The 21,135-nt window shown below is 48.3% G+C and overlaps 1 protein-coding gene across 18 annotated transcripts in view; it reads right to left on the minus strand.

Annotated features, from left to right (window-relative positions):
- Positions 1 to 21,135, minus strand: part of VRK3 (VRK serine/threonine kinase 3) — a 36,540-nt gene that overhangs the window by 15,271 nt on the left and 134 nt on the right. For 6 of the 18 annotated variants that reach the window (XR_012001577.1, XM_026014165.2, XM_026014164.2 and 3 more), the window contains exons 1-9: positions 20,885 to 21,119; positions 19,909 to 19,971; positions 15,512 to 15,651; positions 10,936 to 11,070; positions 9,828 to 10,043; positions 3,890 to 3,951; positions 2,316 to 2,382; positions 806 to 890; positions 456 to 561 (exon numbers count right to left, since the gene is read on the minus strand). Coding sequence is in view for 16 of the 18 variants with exons in the window: in XM_026014165.2 (XP_025869950.1) it covers positions 456 to 561; positions 806 to 890; positions 2,316 to 2,382; positions 3,890 to 3,951; positions 9,828 to 10,043; positions 10,936 to 11,070; positions 15,512 to 15,650 (810 nt within the window). In the remaining 2 variants the exon portion in view is untranslated. Of the gene's footprint in view, positions 1 to 455; positions 562 to 805; positions 891 to 2,315; positions 2,383 to 3,889; positions 3,952 to 9,827; positions 10,044 to 10,935; positions 11,071 to 15,511; positions 15,652 to 19,908; positions 19,972 to 20,794; positions 21,120 to 21,135 lie in introns of those variants that run through there. The other 12 variants (XR_012001582.1, XM_072758084.1, XM_026014161.2 and 9 more) reach the window with 6 other exon arrangements.

Raw genomic sequence — 21,135 nt, forward strand, 5'->3', positions numbered from 1 at the left:
TTAAAGATTTTATTTATTTATTCATGAGAGACACATAGAGGCAGAGACATAGGCAGAGGGAGGATAAGCAGGCTTCATGCAGGGAGCCCGATGAGGGACTTGATCCCGGGATTCCAGGATCATGCTCTGAGCCAAAGGCAGATGCTCAACCGCTGAGCTACCCAGGCATCCCAAAACCCTGCTATTTCTCACTCATAGTTTAGAAACAAACTCCACCAGAAAGCCCGATGGAGCCCCTCATTTTGAGGCTGGGGCCTCTTCCCCCAACTCCCACATGCAAATACTTGTCACTTTTGTTCTAATGGCCTTGTGTTCACCTGTTCCGGTCAAGTGCCAGCCCCCAGTGTCCAGCAGAGGGAGGCAGGGGCTGAATGTGTCAATGAACAAGCCAATTGAGAATCTAGGACCAAGTGTGCCATTCCCTGGACGGGAGCCAGCAACTTTTGGGTACATACCAGTCGGCAGGCCATCTGGAACACACACCTCACTGACATAACATGCTTTGGGCTGTCATCCAGGGCTGACTGAAGGCTCCTCCCCAGGATGGGAAACACCAGGAACCTGGAAGATAGAAGTATCCCAGGAGGTGGGAGAGATGACCAGGGGAGGGGGCAGGATACAGGCCAGCACGGATGGACTCTGGCTGGGGGGCTACAAGGTCCTGGCCCTGAGCGAGATCAAGGGTTCTTGATCATTAGGGGATCTGCCTGGCTCAAAGCTGGGGAGAGGGAAGCAAGCGAATGGCCATGTGACAGGGAGAGAAAGAAAGGGACCAGCCAGGTGGCTGGCAAGTGAATGAAATCACCTGTATTTGTCCTGGTGAACGCCAAAACCAACACAGGTGGGGATGGCCAGGAGGGGGACTGAGTTCAGCTTCTTCCACTTGTTCACTGTGGGAGGCAGGGAAGTGAGAGGTTAGAGCCCAGCTGGTCCTGGGGCCCATAGCCCATTCTCAGAGCAGAAGCAGAGTGTGCCTGCACCCAAGTCAGACCCTTAGTCTCCCGGTTGGAGACACCACTTCTGCAGGCGGGTGACAGCAGGGTGGTGACAGAGCGCTCCTCATTGACTTCTGCCTGTAATCTTTATCTGCAGGTGACGGGGGGGGGGGGGGGGGGGGGGGGGGGGGACAAGGCTGAAAGCATATACAAATCTGGAGCGGAAGTGATAAGAACAGAGGGACCTCTGAATTCACATGTATAACTAGTAAGATCAGGAAATGTCTCAACTGGGCATGGTATCACTAGAGGTCTGTGCCCTCTTCCTGGGTCTCAGTTGGATGGAACAGATCCAGTGGCATGCTCATAAAAGTTTAATGGCCATCTGTCCAGGGGAAAATAGCTCTGATTGGTAGGGTTTGCCAATTTTTGTGGTAACAATACTTCCCACCATGGTCCATTTCAGGCCACTGATCCTATATCACAGAGTGTGGAGCTGGAAGAGATGCCAGCACATCATCATATAGTATTTTCACCAAACATACAATGGATGTAAGCAATGGATGAGGTCTGTGTTCCAGATGGCTTGCCGGCTGGTATGTATCTAAAGAAACAATTAGGAAGTGATGAGTTTGGGGTGTGTGGGTGGCTCAGTCAGTTCGGTGTCTGCCTTTGGCTCAGGGCATGGCACCCAGGTCCTCGGATCAAGCCCTGAGTCAGGCTCCCTGTTCAGTGGGGAGCCTGCTGCTCCCTCTTCTCCCTGCTCATGCTGTCTCTTGCTCTTTCTCTCTCAAATAAATAAAATCTTTTAAAAAAGTGTTAAAAAAGGAAGTGATGTTTTGAGTACATAAATATTCATTATTTTTCTTAATCTACTTGATTATAAGTTGATGGAATTAATTTTATTTTTATTTTTTTAAAGATTTATTTATTTATTTATTCATGAGAGACACACACAGAGAGAGGCAGAGACATAGGCAGAGGGAGAAGCAGGCTCCATGAAGGAAGCCTGACACGGGACTCGATCCTGGAACTCCATCCTGGGACTCCAGGATCACACCCTGGCCCGAAGGCAGGTGCTAAACCATTGAGCCACCCAGGGATCCCCGATGGAATTAATCTTAAATAATGACTGTTTAGCAACTGCCTTGCAGTCCTTCTGAAAATTTAACACTTGGCTCTCCAGAGCTGGTACATTTAACCAGCCTCCACCCGTGTTGTCTGTCCTCTGAGGCCTGAGGCCCAACAGGTGACAGGGCACATACCTCTGGGCCTGTGATATCATGCCCATATTTCTCACACCTTCAGAGGCAAGCTAGTTGTTCTGGCCAAGCTAGTATCCCTAACTCTCTTCCCTTTGCCCATTTCCCTGCAAAATACCTTGCAAAGGCTTGGCGGCCCGCTGGAAGAAGTTCTGCTCATTGAACAGGCGCCCATCCTTGGCATCCTAGTTGGGAACGGCAGGGGGAGAAGGCTGTCACGGTGGAAGCTCTTTGGCAAGGGCTTCCAGGACATCACTGGCCATGCATCACCCCGCGTTAGTGCCAGCAACCACCACCATGACCCCCACATCAGAACCAAATCCCCTAGGGTGCTTCATGTGACCACATGATCTCCCACTACCCAGATTCCTCTTCCTTTATGAGAGGATTCACAAATTTCCCTAGACATGTGGTCTTCAGCTAAAAACTACATTTCCCAGCCTCTCTTGTGGCGAGGAATGACCCTATCGCCAATTTCTGGCCCACAGATGTAAGCAGAAGAGATGTGAGCAACTTCCAGGTTATGCCCTCAAAGGGCTGGGCAGGCTCTCCTTTTCCTCTTCTGTTCCAGTTGGCTGGAATGTAGAGGGCATGGTAGGAGCTGGGGCAGCCACCTCAGCCCCTGAAATGGAGTTTATATACGACTAGTACAGCTGGCTTCTTAAGAACACTGGGCTAAAGAGCTAGGTTTGAATCTCAGCTCTGCCATTCATTCCTTCTTCCTATAAAGCACCTATTATGTGCTGAGCATTCTACCGGCATTGGCGATACAGCAGTAAACAAAGCCACTTGCATGCTGGGTGTCTCTGGGCAAGTGATCAAGTCCCCATTTTCTCATCTGTTAAATGGGAGAACAGAGTAACTATCTCACAGGCTTGCTTGTGAGACTCCTAGCCCAGCACGGGCATGGAGCAGGCTCTCAACAAGCAGGTGCTATTACTCATCTGTGAGCCTGGCTCTGGAGCCCACTTGCATGGCCTCTGTCTAGGGCTAGGGAAGGGCACTGGGACTGGCTGCCCTGTTTTCTAGGGGTGAGCAAATGTGAATAAATGAAGGGAAGAAAATAAAAGTCATCCATCAGTTCGGCTCTTAGGGATAATGATGATGAGGCTACTAACCAGGACAATATCCTTTCATTGGGCTCTTCCTCTGTGCGGAAGGACACGACTCATCCGCCTTGGTTGCTCTCACTTTCTTGGTTTGTTTTTCCCTTTTGGGCCCCCCTCGAGTGCATGTTCCCTGCATGCTAGGGTTGTGTGTGATTTCACAGGGACCCCCCTTCTGATTGCTTGTCTGATGGACCCCAATACCCAGCACAGTGATATACGGTGGGTGTTCAATAAACACAGGACACAGACAGGTAGTGGGCAAGGGGGCCACACACTATGGCTATTAGTGGTTCCGTCACACAGATGAGGAAACTCTGCCCCAGGGGGGAAGGCACTTGCCCGGACTGCACAGCCAGACAGCACCAGAACCAGGATTCAGGGCAGACCTCACTGCAGCTTCCCAGGCCCCCTCTGATAAAGAAGCTGAGGCTGGAGGGAGATGTGCCCCGCCCAAGGGCACGGACCCCCTTGCAGGCCCAGGCCGAGCTCTCCTGCCTACGCCAGTCCTCACAGGGGCTTGGAGGTCAGTGGTGCCCAAGCCCCGGGCCCTCCCCCTCTTGGCACTGTCCCCAGGGACACTCACAAGTTTAAGCGAGAATCTCTGTTTCTGACTTGACTTGCAGGCGACGGTGGAGATAGGCTCAGCTGTGAGTGGACAAAATGAGCAAGGTTATAATCTACAGGGAAGGTGAGAGTCACAGGCCTCAAAATCCCAGCACTTCTGCTTCTCTGGCAGGGTCAGAGAATACTCGACCTCAGGGCTTTCAGAATTCCTTCCTTCCTATTTCCGAATAGGTTTTTTTTTCTTTTTTTTCTTATTAACATTCAGCTACATAAAAAGGGTTATTAACAAGAACGCCTGACTTCTCTCCTTGAGAAGGCTTGCTTGCAAGGGTGGTCTGTGACTGGTGTCTGGGAACCTGGATTTGCGGAGGGTGCCAGCATTCTCTAACAGTAAGAGAGGCCCCCAGTGCCCAAACTCATGCTGAACAGCTGCTTTCCTTCTGGGTGTCTAGAATGTTGGTATGTTCCAGGCAGAGTGTGCCTATGTGATCAGCTCCCAGGAGAAACCCTAGCTGCTGAGTCTTTCAGGAATGGCCTTGGTAGATGACATTTCACACCTGTTGTCATTTCTTGTACATCCTGCATCTCCCTGTGACTCCACGGGGAGAGGACTCTTGGAAGTTTATGCTCCCCTGGACTTTCTGTGTCTTTCCCTCCTTTGCCTGTGCTCTGTGTCCTTCTGCTGTAGCAAGTCATGGCATGAAAACAAGTACACGCTGAGGCCTGTAGGTCTTTCTTGTGAATAACTGAGCCTGGTGGGATGGTCCTGAGGACCCCCAACACATCAGCTATTTGCATTTGTCTACATGTTTGGGTGAGCACCATGTGACGGATGCAGATCCCCCCTGTGATAAAGGACTTGCCACCGGGGGAGTGCTGTCACAGGTAGCCTTCAGCCCCTCAGGGATCCCCTCAGCTGCAATTCTGGGGCAGCCCATATCCATTAATGATCAAGGAGGATATAAAGGCCCAGCTGTGTTGACCTGACACAACCATGCTGGAAGACCACTTCCACCCCAGAGCCCCCACGGGGCCAGCTGAGGCTATTGCGGGGCTGCACCCACCACTTGCTTCCTTCCTCCCCTCTACCTTGTAAACACCTGCATGTTTGTCCCTTTCTGCTCAGTTACAAACTTTAAAGTCACCTGGGTGGCTCAGTCAGTTAAGCGTCTGTCTTCAGCTTAGGTCACGATCCCAGGGTCCTCGGATTGAGTCCCAGGTCGGGCACCCCATTCAGCAGGGAGTCTGATACTCCCTCTCCCTCTTTTTTTTTTTTTTTTTTAAGATTTTATTTATTTATTCATGGGAGACACAGAGAGAGAGGCAGAGACATAGGCAGAGGGAGACGCAGGCTCCTCACAGGGAGCCCGATGCGGGACTCGATCCCAGGACCCCGGGATCATGACCTGAGCCGAAGGCAGATGCCCAATCACTGAGCTACCCACGTGCCCCTCTGCCCCTTTCCCTGCTCATGCTCTCTCACTTTCTTCCTCTCATTCACTCTTTATCTCAAATAAATAAAAAAGATCTTAAAAACAAATAAACAACCTGGTGCTAAGTGTGGGCTTTACACACATGGCTTTCCCTTTAATGCTCATGACAGCCCTGGGAAGGTCTACTGCAATGTTATTATTACTGCTGTTGCTGTTAGCACCACCTGCCCAAGGAGATGAGAGCAGAGGTTCAGAGAGGCCAAGGGATACAGAAGGGAGAATCCACTGGGCCACCAACTCTCTGTGTGACTTTGCATGAGGTGCTAGACCTCTCTGGGCCTCTGCTCCCACACCTGTGAGACAGCAGTGAAGTCCGCCCCTGGGACTGGACACAAGGGTTCAGATGGGCCAGCAGGAATGATCATCGTAGTAGCTCAGCAGGCATTATAGCTAGAGCTAGTTTCTTCCTACATACACATCACTCAATAAACCCACCCAGCCCCAGGGCCGAGCACAAAGCCGGGCTCACTGGGAGTGCTCAACATGTGAGAGGTCTTAAAATACCATAATTGACACAAGGGCCCACAGCCAGTAAGTGGCAGAGCTGCCTTTGCCTTGCTTATCCAGAGCCCATGAACTTGAAACACTGTAGTCCATCCCCTTGGCTCGGCTCTCTGAGTCCTCCCTCCTTTTTCTCCTTTTTCCTACCCCTTAACATCCAGGTTGGTATTATCTAAGAAGCTGAGGGACAGGGAGGTGAACCATCCTAGCACTCAAGAAGCTCTAGCTGGAGCAGGGTAGGAATCCAGGGTTAACAGATTCAGGGCCAAGGGTGACCTGAGCCAAGCCTAAGAGAGGGAAATGCGTGAAAGGCTCAGACCTCAGGGGACAGAGGGGTCCTCTGTCCAGCTGCGAGAAGGGGGTTTGGAGAGATCCTCAACAAGTGTCTAGAGCTGACTGTGGCACCTCTCACACATACAAACAGTACCCAGTTCACAGGGTTCCCACAAGGGCGGATGACAGGTATATACCTGCTGCTCAGAACCAGGCAGGAACAGCTGGCAATTTTATTTTTTAAAATTTTATTTATTTATTCATGAGAGACACACACACACAGAGAGGCAGAGACATAGGCATAGAGAGAAGCAGGCTCCATGCAGGGAGCCCGATGTGGGACTCGATCCTGGGTCTCTAGGATCATGCCCCGGGCTGAAGGCAGACAGACACTCAACCACTGAGCCACTCAGGCGTCCCACAGCTGGCAATTTAAACATGATCTCCTGCACTACTCTGCAGATTATGAAGGGCTTTCCTCTTCCACTCCTCCTTTTGGCCCTCCTGCCAATAGCCTGGGGAGCCAGCTGGGGAATTCCCATCACAGAGAGGAGCCAACAGAGGCCCAGGAAGGGCAATGGGGTTGGTCAATGGCTCCTGCAGAGCCCAGCTATCAACCTCAGCTCCAGACTCTGGTATCCAGGAGACCCCTGTCTGATGCAGACCTGTATGTGGAGAGTCCCCAGATGCTCCAAATGCAGACAAGGGTGTAGCAGCCAAGCAGGTGGAAGCCCGCAAACTGCCAGAAGACAGGTGATGCTGAATCCAGAGCAAAGAAGCTTCTCTGGGATCCTCATAACCAGAATGGTGACAGGAAGCACTTATACTGTGCTGGCTACTTTCCCATGCTTTCTTCTACCCATGTAATTTTCCCCACAACAACCCCGTGAGGTCGGTGGTATTACTGTCCCATTCTGCAGATGAGGAAAATGAGGTACAAGGTCACAACATCGCTTGAACAGGTCAGATAACTAGCTGTCAGCAGAGGCAGGAAGATAGCCCATGAGGTCTGGCTGCGCTCTCCCACCTCCCCAGAGAGAGAGTTTGCTGGGGACCCAGGCACCCCATGGCCCCTTCTCACTGCCAGCAATGCCAGAGTCCTGATGTTTCCCACTCTCGTTCCTGGGTTTCTAGCCTCTATGCCTTTGCCTATGCCCTACCTTAGCTTCGCATGCCCATCTCTACCCCAACCTCTTTGTCGTGGGCCTGGTTTGAAAGGTGCCTAATAAAATCGTAGCGCTGGAGTGCCTGGGTGGCTCAGTCAGTTGAGCATGTGACTCTTGGTTTCAGCTCAGGTTGAGGTCTCAGGGTCATGGGGTTGAGCCCTGCTTCAGGCTCCACGCTCAGCAGGGAGTCTGCTTGAAATTCCCTTTCTCCCTCTTCATCTGCCCTTCCCCAGTTTGTGCTTTCTCTCTCTCAAATAAACGAATAAATCTTTAAAAAAATAAAATCATAGCACTTCCGCCTGATAGTTACCAACTGATGGAGTCTCTCCCTAGCTGGAGGCATGTTTGGGATGCCCTGACTCAGTGGTTCTTAATCACAACCAGTGGGCATCTGGCAGTGTCTGGAGGTAGTTTTGGTTGTCATGATGAGGGGAGAAGGTGTGACTAGCATATCTAGTAGCTTCTCTAGTGGCGTCTACTGGTTCTCCCAAATTGTTCCCAGGAGACAGGGAGGATGACGTTGTAACTTGGGAACTGACAAGGAAGAGTGCCCACTTATAGCATGGTAGGACTAAGGGATAAGATGAGCCGACTGGTGGTGTGAATTTAGGACAGGGTACAGAGTGGCTAAGACCATCAGCGGCTATTAAAAAAAAAGACTGCAATTCTGGCTGCTGTTGTTGTTTCACTGTGATTGTTTTTAACTACAGGACATAAAACCCCACCACTTCTTGACTGAGGAAAACTGGTCAAGGAGAAAGGTGACATGCCTGTGGGTAATGCTGCTCCGCTCTCCACGGCCCTCACCAGTCCTGCTGCCACCTGACAGTGGTCCCTGTCCCGCTGACACTTCCAAATCAGAGACTTCCTATCAAAATCCAGATTTCTGGCTCTTCCTGAATACTTGGAAGACCTCTGGAGCCAGATCTCTGGCTAGTTATTAACAACTCTGGGATTCGTTTTCCTCATCGAGTACAATGTGGACATCCACCACGAGTTAGGAAGTACAAAGCAAATACATGGCCACATGGAAACACAGATGTTCACAGCAGCACTAGTCATCATGGCCCAAAGTGGAAACAATCCACACCCCCACTGATTGGTAAATGGAGAAGCCAAACATGATACACATACACCCAGGAGTATTACTCTGCCACAAGAAGTCCTGACATGCTATGATGTGGATGGACCTTGTAAACATCATGTGGAGGGAAAGAGAGACAGAAAATCTGAAACGATAGAGAAATCTAGAGAGAAAGCAGATTAGTGGTTGCTCAGGGCTGGGAAGAGGGGGATGCAGAGTGAGTGTTTTCACACATGGCTTCCTTTAGGGGTGATGGGAATGTTCTGGAATGAGATACAGGTGAGAGCTGCACCATGAATGGACTCTAGCCCATTGAACCACAACTTTATTATTATTATTATTATTATTTTTATAGAACCACAACTTTAAAATCATCAATTTCATATTTTGTAAATTTTATCCCAATTATTTTTTAAAGATTTATTTATTTATTTATGATAGAGAGAGAGAGAGAGAGAGAGAGAGAGAGAAAGTCAGAGACACAGGAGGAGGGAGAAGCAGGCTCCATGCTGGAAGCCTGACGTGGCACTCGATCCTGGGACTCCAGGATCGTGCCCTGGGCCAAAGGCAGGCGCCAAACCGCTGAGCCACCCAGGGATCCCCAATTTTATCTCAATTAAAAAAAAAAAAGACAAAGCTTCCTACAAAGTGCTTAGAACACAGAGTGGCCTTGAATAAGCACTCGATAAACATCAGGTTGGTTAATACTAACACTTCCACGCCAGTTCTTTTTTTTCTTCATTGTAGCAGGTGTCTGACTCCATTCTTTAAAGCTTGATGATGCCAGCTTCTAAGCTGGATCCTGCCTCTTCCCCTCTGGTCCCACACCTGGGCAGGCTGGTGAGCAAGGGTGGGAGCTCCCTCTGCTGTCGGTGGGAGATGCAAATCATGGGAGCCCTCGCCTTATCCCTTAACCAAATAAAAACCCACACCAGGTGCCTTTCCTTCCTCTTCTCAATGAGGGTCAGGCCTGCTCTCCCCAGAGACCTCAATTATGTGAGCAATTAGTTGTTCATAGCCTCCCTCTCCACTCTCAACATTCAAACCAAATTTTTTTTGGGGAAAGGGATTCCACGCCACCTCTGCAAGATAGATAGAACCTTCATCTTCATCCTTATCATTCAGCCACACCAGGCCTGCACTCCCACATGACAAAGGCGGAGATGGTGTTCCTCTTTACACAGGGCGCCTGCTTTCCAGCTGGCCACAATCCCCACCATTCCCGATGGCTCACACTCAGGCTCCTGCACACATTTGTTCTACCTGCCCAGCCCCCATGGGTAGGGGTAGCTTGGCAGTCTCAATTCTAAGAGAAAGCTGTCTAGAGGCATGTCTGCACCGGGGAGGTGGCTTCCACTTCCATTCTCAGAATCCTCCCCCTGACCTGGCTTGAAGACACCCCCGCCCAGCCCAGCGGCTGTCCACCTGTGGATGGCGTACCTTCATAAAGAATGCCCTGGTTGTCCCTGGTCTGGAGGGATGCCAGGATCCATTGCTTCCCACTCTTGTCCGTCACTACTGTCCTAGTGGGCAAAGCCTCAAGTGAGGCAGTCACCCGGCTCCGCTTCAGTGTTTGAGGGCTTTGCCTGGTCATCTGTGGGCTTCGCTTGGTTGTCTGTGGGCTACTTTGGGGGGTTGAGGATATACTCCAGGACCCTGTGGGAGGATGGTCAGAATAGAGGAAAAAAGCAGCATCCGGGAAAGAAAAGTTAGGTGGGTAATAGGACAATGCTCATCATACTGTTAATTTATTCATTTGTTCATTCAACACATGCTTCTTGGAACCTTTCATAAGCAGGTCCTTGTATGTGAAAGCTGGAGATCCAGACATGAGTCAAACCTGGGCCCTTCCCTTGGGAGCCCATAATTTGGTGGGGGAGTCTACCCTGGACACAGCTGGTCAGAACTGAGTCTGAAACAGGGCAGTAAAGAGGAATATGAGAAAGAGACTGACAGTGCCTCAAGAAGTCAAGAGAGGCTTCCTGGAGGAGGGGACATTTGGGTTGGGTCTTTTTGGATAAGCAGAAGTTTATCAAGGGGAAAAAAGACATTCCCGACATTCAACCCCAAATATCCTGAAATAGGACTGGCCTTGTGCTGAGTACAAGGAAGTTTCAGAAATTTGTCAGACAGAGGCCTTGGCCTTGACAGGCTCCCAGGTTGGCAAGAGAATGGGATGGCATGGTGAGGAGAGAGACATGAACACAGGAAAGGATATTACCTACTCCATTCCTCCCACCCACCATCCACCCAAGGCACAGAATGGCAAGAGGCTGTGGGGCCTGGAGGATGACAAGGGACTGAGGGGAGACACCAAGGGCTGAGGCTTTAGATCCAAGGGTCTACTGGGAAGGAGATGGGCACATGGTCCTCAAGACTGCCATGCTAACTGGCTGGCACAAGGCCTATGCAGATGAGTCTACCTGGTCCCAGAAAGGACAGGGGTCCAGGCAGGGTAGGGGGTGCCTGAGCAGGGGAATGAAGCCCCAGACTGTCTGACACCTGCCTTCTCCCCATCTAGTTAGGCCAGGTTGACCCCAACTCTCACCTGTGGGTCTCATGGTATCTTCAGACCCAGAACTGTCACCATCTGAGAAGAGGGATGATGAGGGGGAGGTGACAGAGCTGGACCATTTCACTTTTTTGGAGGGGGTTTCAGGACTGGTGTTCTGTCTCCTTGAGCCTAGAGAAAGGAAGACCGGATGCAGACTAGGGTTACAAAGGCTTTTTCCAGGAATCTCTAAACCAGGAACCCTGAGGGTGGATTAGACCACTCTCTTCCCTCTGATCCCTGGAGCCAAGCCTTGCTTCTCGTCATCTAAATAAGCAAACTGTCCCTTCATTTTAGTTATTTTTTTCCCTCCTTGGATCTTGGCCTCTCTTGTGTATCTTCTATCACTTTGTCACTCTGTTCTCTTCTAGGCAATTTCTTCAGACCTACCTTCCAATCCATTAATTCTCTTTTTAGCTTTGTCTGGTCAGCAGTTAAACCATCCAACAAGTTTCTGGTTGTCATGATGGTGTTTGTGTTTATCATTATAGGTTTGATTTGGTTCCTTTTCTTTTTCTTTTTTTTTTTTTTTTTTGTTTGAGTTCAATTTGCCAACATATAGCATAACACCCAATGCTCATCCCATCAAGTGCCCCCCCCCCAGTTCCCATCACCCAGTCACCCCCACCCCCCGCCCATCTCCCTTTCCACCACTCCTTATTCATTTCCCAGAGTTAGGAGTCTCTCATGTTCTGTCTCCCTTTCTGATATTTCCCACTCATTTTTTCTCCTTTCCCCTTTATTCCCTTCCACTATTTTTGATATTCCCCAAATGAATGAGACCATATAATGTTTGTCCTTCTCTGATTGACTTATTTGGTTCCTTTTCAAATTGATTTGGTTCCTTTTCAATTCTAACTAATGTCTGCTTCTTCATTGTATTTTTAATTTCTTCTCTTATTTCTTTAAACATATTAAATGTGTTTTGGACATATCTCATCTGTTAATACTGAGGTCTCTGGTCATTGTGGGTATGATTCTATAGTTTGTTGTTTATCCTGACAGTGGCCTTTTCCTGGTGTCTTTTGATTAGGAGCTCCTGGTCCTGTGGGAATTATCTAAGGCAGAGGGAGAAGGAGAAAGAGAATCTTAAGCAGGCTCCATGCCTAGCACAGAGCACGATACTGGCCTCCATCTCATGACCCTGATACTATGCCCTAAGCTGAAATCAAGAGGCAGACAGTAAACTTACCAAGCCATCCAGGCACCTGTCTAACATCTGTCTTTAAAGGGTGTTTCCCAAGAGAAGGCTCACCTCTGCTGGGGAGGGGCACCCACACCTCATTGCTTTATACTAACTTTCCCATGTAGGTTTTTCTGGGAGGCTACACAGATCATATAAATTCTGGACCCAAACTGGTAAGGATGTGAGTTCTTGGTTAGGAATTCTCAGAGAGGACATTCTTCCATCTTTCACCCACAATCGAGGCTGAGACAGACAAATAAATGTCTTCAGCAACCTTTTCTGCGGAACATTTTTTTGTTCTGGTTTACCCACTGAAGAGTCCCAGATTTTCAGTTTTCCAATCTCACCTCTTGGACTGCTCAGGCCCTAAGCTTTGTCTCTTATGCTCCACTAAAACCCAGGCTTGGGATGCCCGGGTGGCTCAGCGGTTGAGTGTCTGCCTTTGACTCAGGCATGATCCCGGGGTCCCAGGATCAAGTCCCACATCAGGCTTCCTGCATGCAGCCTGCTTCTCCCTCTGCCTATGTCTCTGCCTCTCTCTCTGTGTATCTCTCATGAATAAATAAATAAAATCTAAAAAAAAAAAAAAAACAAAACAGGCTTGAAACCACCAGTGACTGGCAAACAGTCCAGGACCACCATCATCAACAGGACTCAGAGTGATAGGAACCACTAAGCCCTACTTTTCAAAAAAAGATCCTTTTCATATTTTATCCAGCATTTTATGGTGTGCTGAACCATAAGGGGCTTTTGCCTATCATTTAGTCTGCCATATTACTAAAAGCAGAAATCTTTCAGTTGTCACTAACTTAGCTAGTGTGGTTGGTTCCTGGTTGGAATGAATGGCCTCCTGACTGGTTTTCATACCTCTGATCCACTTTCCTCCTCCTTTCTTTCTCTCTCTCTATGGAGTGCATGTGAGCAGGGGGAGGGGCAGAGGGAGAGGGAGATAGAGAATCTTAAGCAGGTTCTACACCCAGAGTGGAGCCTGATATGGGCTCAATCCCACGACCCTGAGATCATGGTCTGAACTGAAACTAAGAGTTGGGCGTTTAAGTGACTGAGCCACCCAGGCACCCCCACTTCTCACTTTCTAGAGAGGTCTTTTTATTATGCAAATCATATTGTATCTCCCACTTGGTAGAAACCCTTCACAGCTCCCCACTACATCAGTGATTCCTGAACTCCTTGCCCATGGTCTACATAGCCCTTGGGTGTCTGCCCCAGGCAAGATGTCTTTCTTTATTTTTCCAACATGTATGGCTCCTCCCATTTCATGGCCTTTCCCTTTATCATGTCCCAATGCCTGAAACTCTTATGACTCCCTCACCTTTACCCCACTCTTCACTTATCATCTTTTATCATCCCTTGGTCTCAGCTTGAATGTTAATCCACTAGGGATGCCTTCCTTGATCCCAGAAACAAAGTTCCCTCACATGGGTTCCAGGGTCTATCTACTTTCCTTCTGTTATCATATGCTCTCCTGGCAATTGTGTATTCAATGTCTGTTTGCCCTACTGGCTTCCAAAAGCTCTGAGAAACCAGAAACCAGGTACGTGTCAAGTTAATACCTACCTGGGACAAGCAGCAACTAACTAACTACACAGTAGATGGTACATGTGTATTTGTTGCCTGATGACTGGGTGAGTGAATAAATTAATGGAGTCCTATAGGTTGGCAACAGAGAAGGCTATAGTTAAAACTAAGGCTCTGGGGTGCCTGGGTGGCACAGCTGGTTAGTGTCCAACTCTTTTTTTTTTTAAATTTTATTTATTTATTCATGAGAGACACACACACACACAGAGCGAGAGAGAGGCACAGACGCAGGCAGAGGGAGAAGCAGGCTCCATTCCATGCAGGGAGCCTGACGTGGGACCCGATCCCAGGTCTCCAGGACCACACTTGGGACTGAAGGTGGCGCTAAGCCACTGAGCCACCCGTGCTGCCCAGTGTCCAACTCTTGGTTTCAGCTCAGGTCATGATCTTAGGGTCATAAGATTGAGCTCTGCATTGGGCTCCATGATCACCACAGAGTGTGCTTGAGATCCTCTCTCTCTCTCTCTCTGCCCATCCTGCTTGCTTTCTTTCTTTCTGAAAATAAATAAGTACTAAAAAATAAAACCAACAACCCTCAGGCTCTGAATTCAGTTTAAGGTAAATACTTTGGGTATATGTCTGGGATGTAGACCCAATATTGAAGATGAAGAGTCATCTTGAAAACTCATGGCAAGGGGATCCCTGGGTGGCTCAGCGGCTTGGCGCCTGCCTTTGGCCCAGGGCGCACTCCTGGAGTCCAGGGATCAAGTCCCACGTCGGGCTCCCAGCATGGAGCCTGCTTCTCCCTCCTCCTGTGTCTCTGCCTCTCTCTCTCTCTGTCTATCATAAATAAATAAATAAATCTTTTTTTTTTTTTTTTTAAAGAAAACTCATGGCAATAAGCATGGGTGGGGGGAACCCATCTGCTAAGGATAGCTTATCAGAAAGACAGGAGCAGTCTGGGTCCCTTAAGGCATCATGGGGACACCTTTCCTACACTGGACTGTCCCCTGCAGACTTTTTTAGTACAAAAAATAAACTCGTTCATTTTTTTTAAGCTTTTGAGAGAGCATTTTCTATTACTTGCAGCCAAATGCAATCTCAAATGATAAAATGAATGTCATGTTGACTTCCTTCTGTGGCTTTCTGACAAGTAAACTCATTTTGATTTATCAGAGCAGGATCTGCGCTTAGGCTTTCCATTGGCCAGGACCTACTGCTGCTATTTCATTCATTCAGTCAATCAATGAGATTTCTCAGCACTCAACTCTGCAAGGTCCTGGGTGCCAAACAAGTTACCAGTGAGAGGTGAGGGAGGGACGGTACAGGATGGTGGTATGGAGGTTGCAGAAGTAGTCTAATGATTAGGCACCAATTTTGAAAGGACAGTGGATAAGATTTGCCAGAGGGTTGAAGTTGTCGGGTTGGAGAGAAAGAGGTCTTAAGGATGGCTACAGAGTCTGGTCTGAGAAACTGGATTAACATGGCTGCCATTTATACTGTGATGGGAAGCCTATGGAAGGGATGGGTGGGTGGCAGTCACATCAGGAGCTCAGCTCTGGACATGTGGGAATGCGTATGGGACACACAACAGGTGTTGTAGGCAGTCTGATATATACCTATGACTTTGGATTTCATGGGAGGAGTCCAGGCTGGAGACAGAAATGTGTGAGTTGTCAACTTTAAAGCCACGAAGCTGATCAGATACTGAGAAACTCAGTGTAGACAGAGCCTGAGTCCTGGGCAGCTCCGGGATCAGTGCAGGGTCAGACAGGCTGCAAAGACATCTGTCCCCTCTCCCCAAATGCATGCATGCACGCACTCATCATCCCTCAAGGGCTCAGTTCTTACCTCTGAAAGATGACGTAAGAGGTTTGACAAAGGTCTGGGACCCTTCATGTCCCTCTTCAGGCAAATTTTTTCCACAGTAGGGGCAGAATTTGAATGTTGCTTGAATATTTTTGCCACAGTCTGGACAGAAGGAGATCATGCTAGAAAACAAGAGGTGGAGGGAGGGAATGGGAAGCTGAAAGCAAAACTTAATGCATTGCCAGTGAGTAGTTATCTGAGCTCCCTGTGGTGACGAGATTGCAAAAGAGAAAAGCCATCACATTGGAATACACTCTTAGGAAGTGGCCACTTCTTTTTTTAATATTTTATTTATTCATTTGACAGAGAGAGAGAGAGAGAGAGAGAGAGAGAGAGAGAGAGAACAAGTGAGCACAGGCAGGGGGAGTGGCAGGCAGAAGGAGAAGCATGCTCCCAGTCAAGCAGGGAACCTGATGTGGGGCTTGATCCCAAGACCTCAGGATCATGACCTGAGCCAAAGGCAGACACCCAACTGAACAACTCACCCAGGCACCCCGGAAATGGCCACTTCTAAAATGAGCTCCTGCCCGCTGCCTCTATCTTCTAGCCATGCATCTCTCCCTAGAGGCCCAGAGCAGGCAAAAAGCAGAAAAATGGAACATGAAACTACAGGTTTCACAGAAGACATGGGAATGCCTTGAAGCCCACAAAAGTTATGCAGGAGACCTGCTCCGATCACAGAAGCACTCTGGGTCTTCCACTGTATCTGTGATGATCATTTCTTGAAACACATGATAGGGATGGGAGAGATGGTAAATGCTCACCAAATAGCCACATGCTCTCCTACCACTTCCCAGAGGGCCCTGCTACCACTCCTACCACTTCTCAGAGGGCCCTGCAGTTAAGATTGTGGACACACGACTAGTTCTGGCCAATGGTGTGTGAGTGGAAGTCACTTCCCAGCTGAGGCAGTTAAGCGCTGGAGGGACGGGATGCCTGGGTGGCTCTGAGGTTGAGCATCTGCCTTTGGCTCAGGGCATGATCCCCAGATCTGGTCCTCCATCGGGCTCCCCATGGAGAGCCTGCTTCTCTCTCTGCATCTCTCTGTGTGTCTCTCATCAATAAATAAATAAAAATAATTTAAAAAACAAAAGAGTTGGAGGGCCTCCTCTGTCCACCACTCCACAGCACGGATGCCTCTGAAGGCCACATACTCCAGGTAGCATAGCCAGAAGATGGAGGAAGGCTGTCTGGTTCACACTGGAATCTCATGATCAGCAAATAAATTTGTATTATATGAAGCCATCAGGACTTTAGGGTTTGTTATAGCTGTACAGCCCATCTTATCCTGACATAATGAGACAGGAGTTCACTATATTATCCTCTAGGTTTTGTGTGTCTCTGGAATATTCCCTAAGACTTGTAAAAATCAAAACCAAAATCACACAAAGAACCTGTTACAAGTGAGAACATGGCAGGAATATTCATTTGCTTGGATTGCTATCCCTAAACACCACACACTGGGTGGTTTAAATGATAGAAATTTATTTTCTTAGAGTTTTGGAGGTTAGAAGTCTGAGATCAAGGCGTAAGAATGGGGCACATGGGTAGTTCAGTTGGTTAAACATCTGACTTTTGGTTTTGGCTCATGACCTCAGGGTCCTGAGATTGAGCCCCTCCTCCTCCCCTCCCCCTTCCTGCTCTGCTGGACATTGAGCCTGCTTAAGATTTTCTGTCTCCCTCTGCCCGTCCATGCTCCCCACCACCTTCACCCTGCACATGCACATGTGCATTCTGTTTTTTAAAAAATGGTGTGTTTGGTTTCTCCTGGGCCCTCTCTCTTTGGCTTGTAGATGGCTGCCTTCTGTGTTCACATGGCCATCCCTCTGGCTGCAATCTAATCTCTTAAAATTTATTATTTATTTATTTTTTTTTAAGTTTTATTTATTTGTTCACCAGAGAGAGAGAGAGAGAGGCAGAGACACAGGCTGAGGGAGAAACAGGCTACATGCTGGGAACCCGACGTGGGACTCAATCCCGGGTCTCCAGGATCACACCCTGGGCTGAAGGCGGCGCTAAACCGCTGAGCCACCGGTTAAAAGGGCTGCCCTTTTAAAATTTATTTATTTGACAGAGAGAGAGAGCAAAAGCAGGGGTGGTGGCAGGCAGAAGGGGAAGTAGACTCTCCGCTGAGCAGGAAGCCCAATGTGGGGCTCAATCTCAGGACCCAGGGATCATGACCCGAGCTGAAGGCAGATGCTACACCAACTGAGCCACCAGGTGCCCCTCCAATCTCTCCAATCTCTTTAATAAGGAACAAGTAATATGGGATTAGGGCCTTGCTGGTTTTTTTTTAAGCTTTTATTTATTTATTCATGAAAGACACACAGAGAGAAGCAGAGACATAGGCAGAGGGAGAAGCAGGCTTCCTGCAGGGAGCCTGATGTGGGACTTGATCCCAGTACCCTGGGACCACAACCTGAACCAAAGGCAGATGCTCAACCACTGAGCCATCTAGGTGCGCTGGGTCCCTGTTTCAGTCTGGGTTGCCATAATGGAAAACCACAGACTGGGTAGCTTACAAATAACAGAAACTTATTTCCCACAGTTCTGGAGAGAGCCTTCTGGCTTCCAGACTGACAATTTCTTCCCTCATATGGTGGAAGGGGTTAGGGACCCTGAGATCATGACCTGAGCTGAAGGCAGATGCTCAGTCAACTGAGCCACCCAGGTGTCCTAGTAGCTATGTTTTCAATAGCAAAAGAAAACAAGATTATTTCATTTGTCCTTTATTGTAAGGCTTGGTGCACAGTACTGATTATAAGCTGGATATCAATACAAAGTAAGAAGTCAAAGTAAGTTTGTGCTTGTGACTTGTCACCTGGCAACAAAGTTTTTTTTTATTTTTATTTTTGACAAATAAAAATGGTATATATGTAAGGCATACCACACAATGTCCTGAAATTAACATATCTGTCACATCCCATAGTTGCCACTATTTTTGTGTGTGTGATGAGTACACTTCAGATCTACTTTCTTAGCAAATTTCAGGTATTTGATAAATGCTATTTACTAGGTCTCTAGAACTTGTTAATTTTATAACCAAAGTTTGCCAAACCCTGAGATCAAGAGTCGCATGCTCCATCAGCCAGGTGTCTGGAAGGCTTATTCCATGTGACCAATATATTTTCTCCCACAGCCTCTATAACCACTGTTTTACTCTCTGTTACTATGAATTTGACTTTTTTTTTTTTTTTTAAGATTCCATATATAAGTGAGATTGCGCCCTAACTATCTTTTTATGTCTGGCTTAGTCTAATCAAACACTTTTCCTGTACTCACTGTAAAGCTTGGTGTCTGTTGCACCTGCAAATAGTTGAGTCCTTAAAATCAGAGGCTCTGGTCCCAGGCTCCTGAATTGGAATTCCAGATCTGCCACATGCTGGGTATGTTACTTATTCTCTCTGCCCTGGTCTGCCCAATGGTAAAACGAGGCTTCTAACAGTACTTATCTGATAGAGTGGCTGTTGAGGCCTATATGAATATATTTATAGCAAGTACTGCGTACAGGGCCTGGCCCATGGAAAGCTTTTTATATTAGTGGTTGCTATGACTGTGTCATGCTCTGTATCCAACTTTATTCCAGTTGTTAATGTTTTTCTTGTACCCCTTCTCTTTCCACAAGTTCTGAGCCTTGAAGGCCTCCATATTTCTTCTTGCTGCTGACTATGGAATTCTAGTGCTTGCCCTTGAAGACTCCAGGCCATCCAAACAGCTAATGAAAGACATCTCAGTCAGAGGAGACGAGGGTTCCTTTGGTCTGCAGAAGAGAAGAAACCATACTGTGGGAGAAAACTGCCCTTCCTTCATTTCATACAAAGGTGTGTTGTATGACAATCAGATGGCAAAGACTGTTGCCAAGTATCCTTTAACCTCTAAGCAGCCTGTAATTCTGATTGGTTGTGTAATTTAATAATTGTCCTAGTAATGACATTTAAATGGACATCTCTAGGGGCACCTAGGTGGCTCAGCCAGTTAAGCATCTGCCTTCAGCTCAGGTCATGATCCTGGGGTCCTGGGCTCCTTGCTCAGTGGAGAGCCTGCTTCTCTCTCTCCTTCTGCTCTGCCCCCCTTATGCGCTCTCTCTCCTGCTCTCTAATAAATAAATAAAAATTTAAGAAAAAGAAATATGAAAATTCATGACAGTTTTAAGTGGCTTTGCTTTATGTGGAATTTTTCAGGGTGCCACATGCCCTTAGCTAAAGATGGCCTCTAGGATGGGACAAGTGCCTAACCCAGTGACCCTGCCACACCCATGACACTGCCACTTCCTTCTGGGAGTAAAGTCTGAAAGCAGCAACACAGAGTAGATAGAACAGGAGCAGGCTTTGGGTGGAGGAGAAAAGGCCTTAAGGGACACGTCCCTGAAGAGCTGGTACCTTTATGGGGTCACAGTCTGGCCCTCAGATTCACTGGGCTGGCAACTCCATCTTAACAGTGTCCTGTAAGTAAGTAAAAGTAGAGAGGTCGACTCAAGCTCACTTCACATATAAGTGGACGATGATGGTTAGTGTTTATTGATCATTGGCGAGGTAGCCAACATGTGCTAAGTTCATTCATCCATTCAGTAATCCTGAATGGATATGTGCTAACTGAACTCCTAATATGTGTTAACCACGAGGGATTTAGCAGTGAAGGAAACAAACAGGCTCTTGATCTGAGAAAGCTCACAATCTAGTGGCAAAAAAGGAAATTAATAAACAAATGAGCAATTGTTCAACAGATCAGATGGAAAGAGTGCTATAGTCAACGTTCAATAAATATGGATGGAAGAAGGGATCTCAGAGTGAAGTCATATGGCTAGGACTTAAACCCAAGACTGTAACATTCAGGTGTCTTTATCATTCACTCGCCCACTTATTTATTCAACAAATATTTATTGAACATCTGCTCTGTGTTTAGAATTGCGTCCCTCCTAGAATGTTCTCAGCCACATCACAGCAAAAGGGACAGGTGTCTAGGTGACCAGGATTCGCCCAGGCCCCGCCCACCAAAGAAACCAGGGATGACAGTAGTGCCAAGGAGGGGCACCTGTCAAACTCCCCACTAGTTCCGCCCACCTCCGTCGTAGTCACGACCACCGAGAGCCAAGAGTGGCTTGGAGGGGTCGCAAGGGCAGCTCGGTTATCCCGGAGACCAGAAGATTCTTTCATCGAGAACCCAGCCCCCGGGAACTGTCTCCCACAAATGATCGTGCTGACATCACAGGTACCAGGACTGGACTACGGTCAGTGGATCGGGAGACCTCTCTCTACTCCACCTCACCTTTCCCTCACCTCCGGACTGGGTGAGCGGGGTGAGGAGCCACAGGTCTGAGGCCAAATTCTCCGACTCTTTCCCGGGAGTAGGACTCACCTTCTTAGTTGTCCCGCGCAAACTTCCGGGAAGCAGAAAGCGCTGCGCGCGCATCCTCCATCCGGAGGGAGGACAGCGCCCGCGCAGGCGCTGCTGACCTCCAGACTGCCCTCAGCCTGTGCGGGAGAGGGATTATTTCCTCATCACCCACCCCTATTCCACCCACTCTTGGAAGTTTCCTCGTTCTACTGCGCATGTGCCATCTTGGAGCCAATCGTAAGGAGGGATGAACTACGAGGCATCTCTCCGCC

Source organism: Vulpes vulpes, chromosome 1 (assembly GCF_048418805.1).
Source record: "Vulpes vulpes isolate BD-2025 chromosome 1, VulVul3, whole genome shotgun sequence".
Taxonomy (NCBI): domain Eukaryota; kingdom Metazoa; phylum Chordata; class Mammalia; order Carnivora; family Canidae; genus Vulpes; species Vulpes vulpes.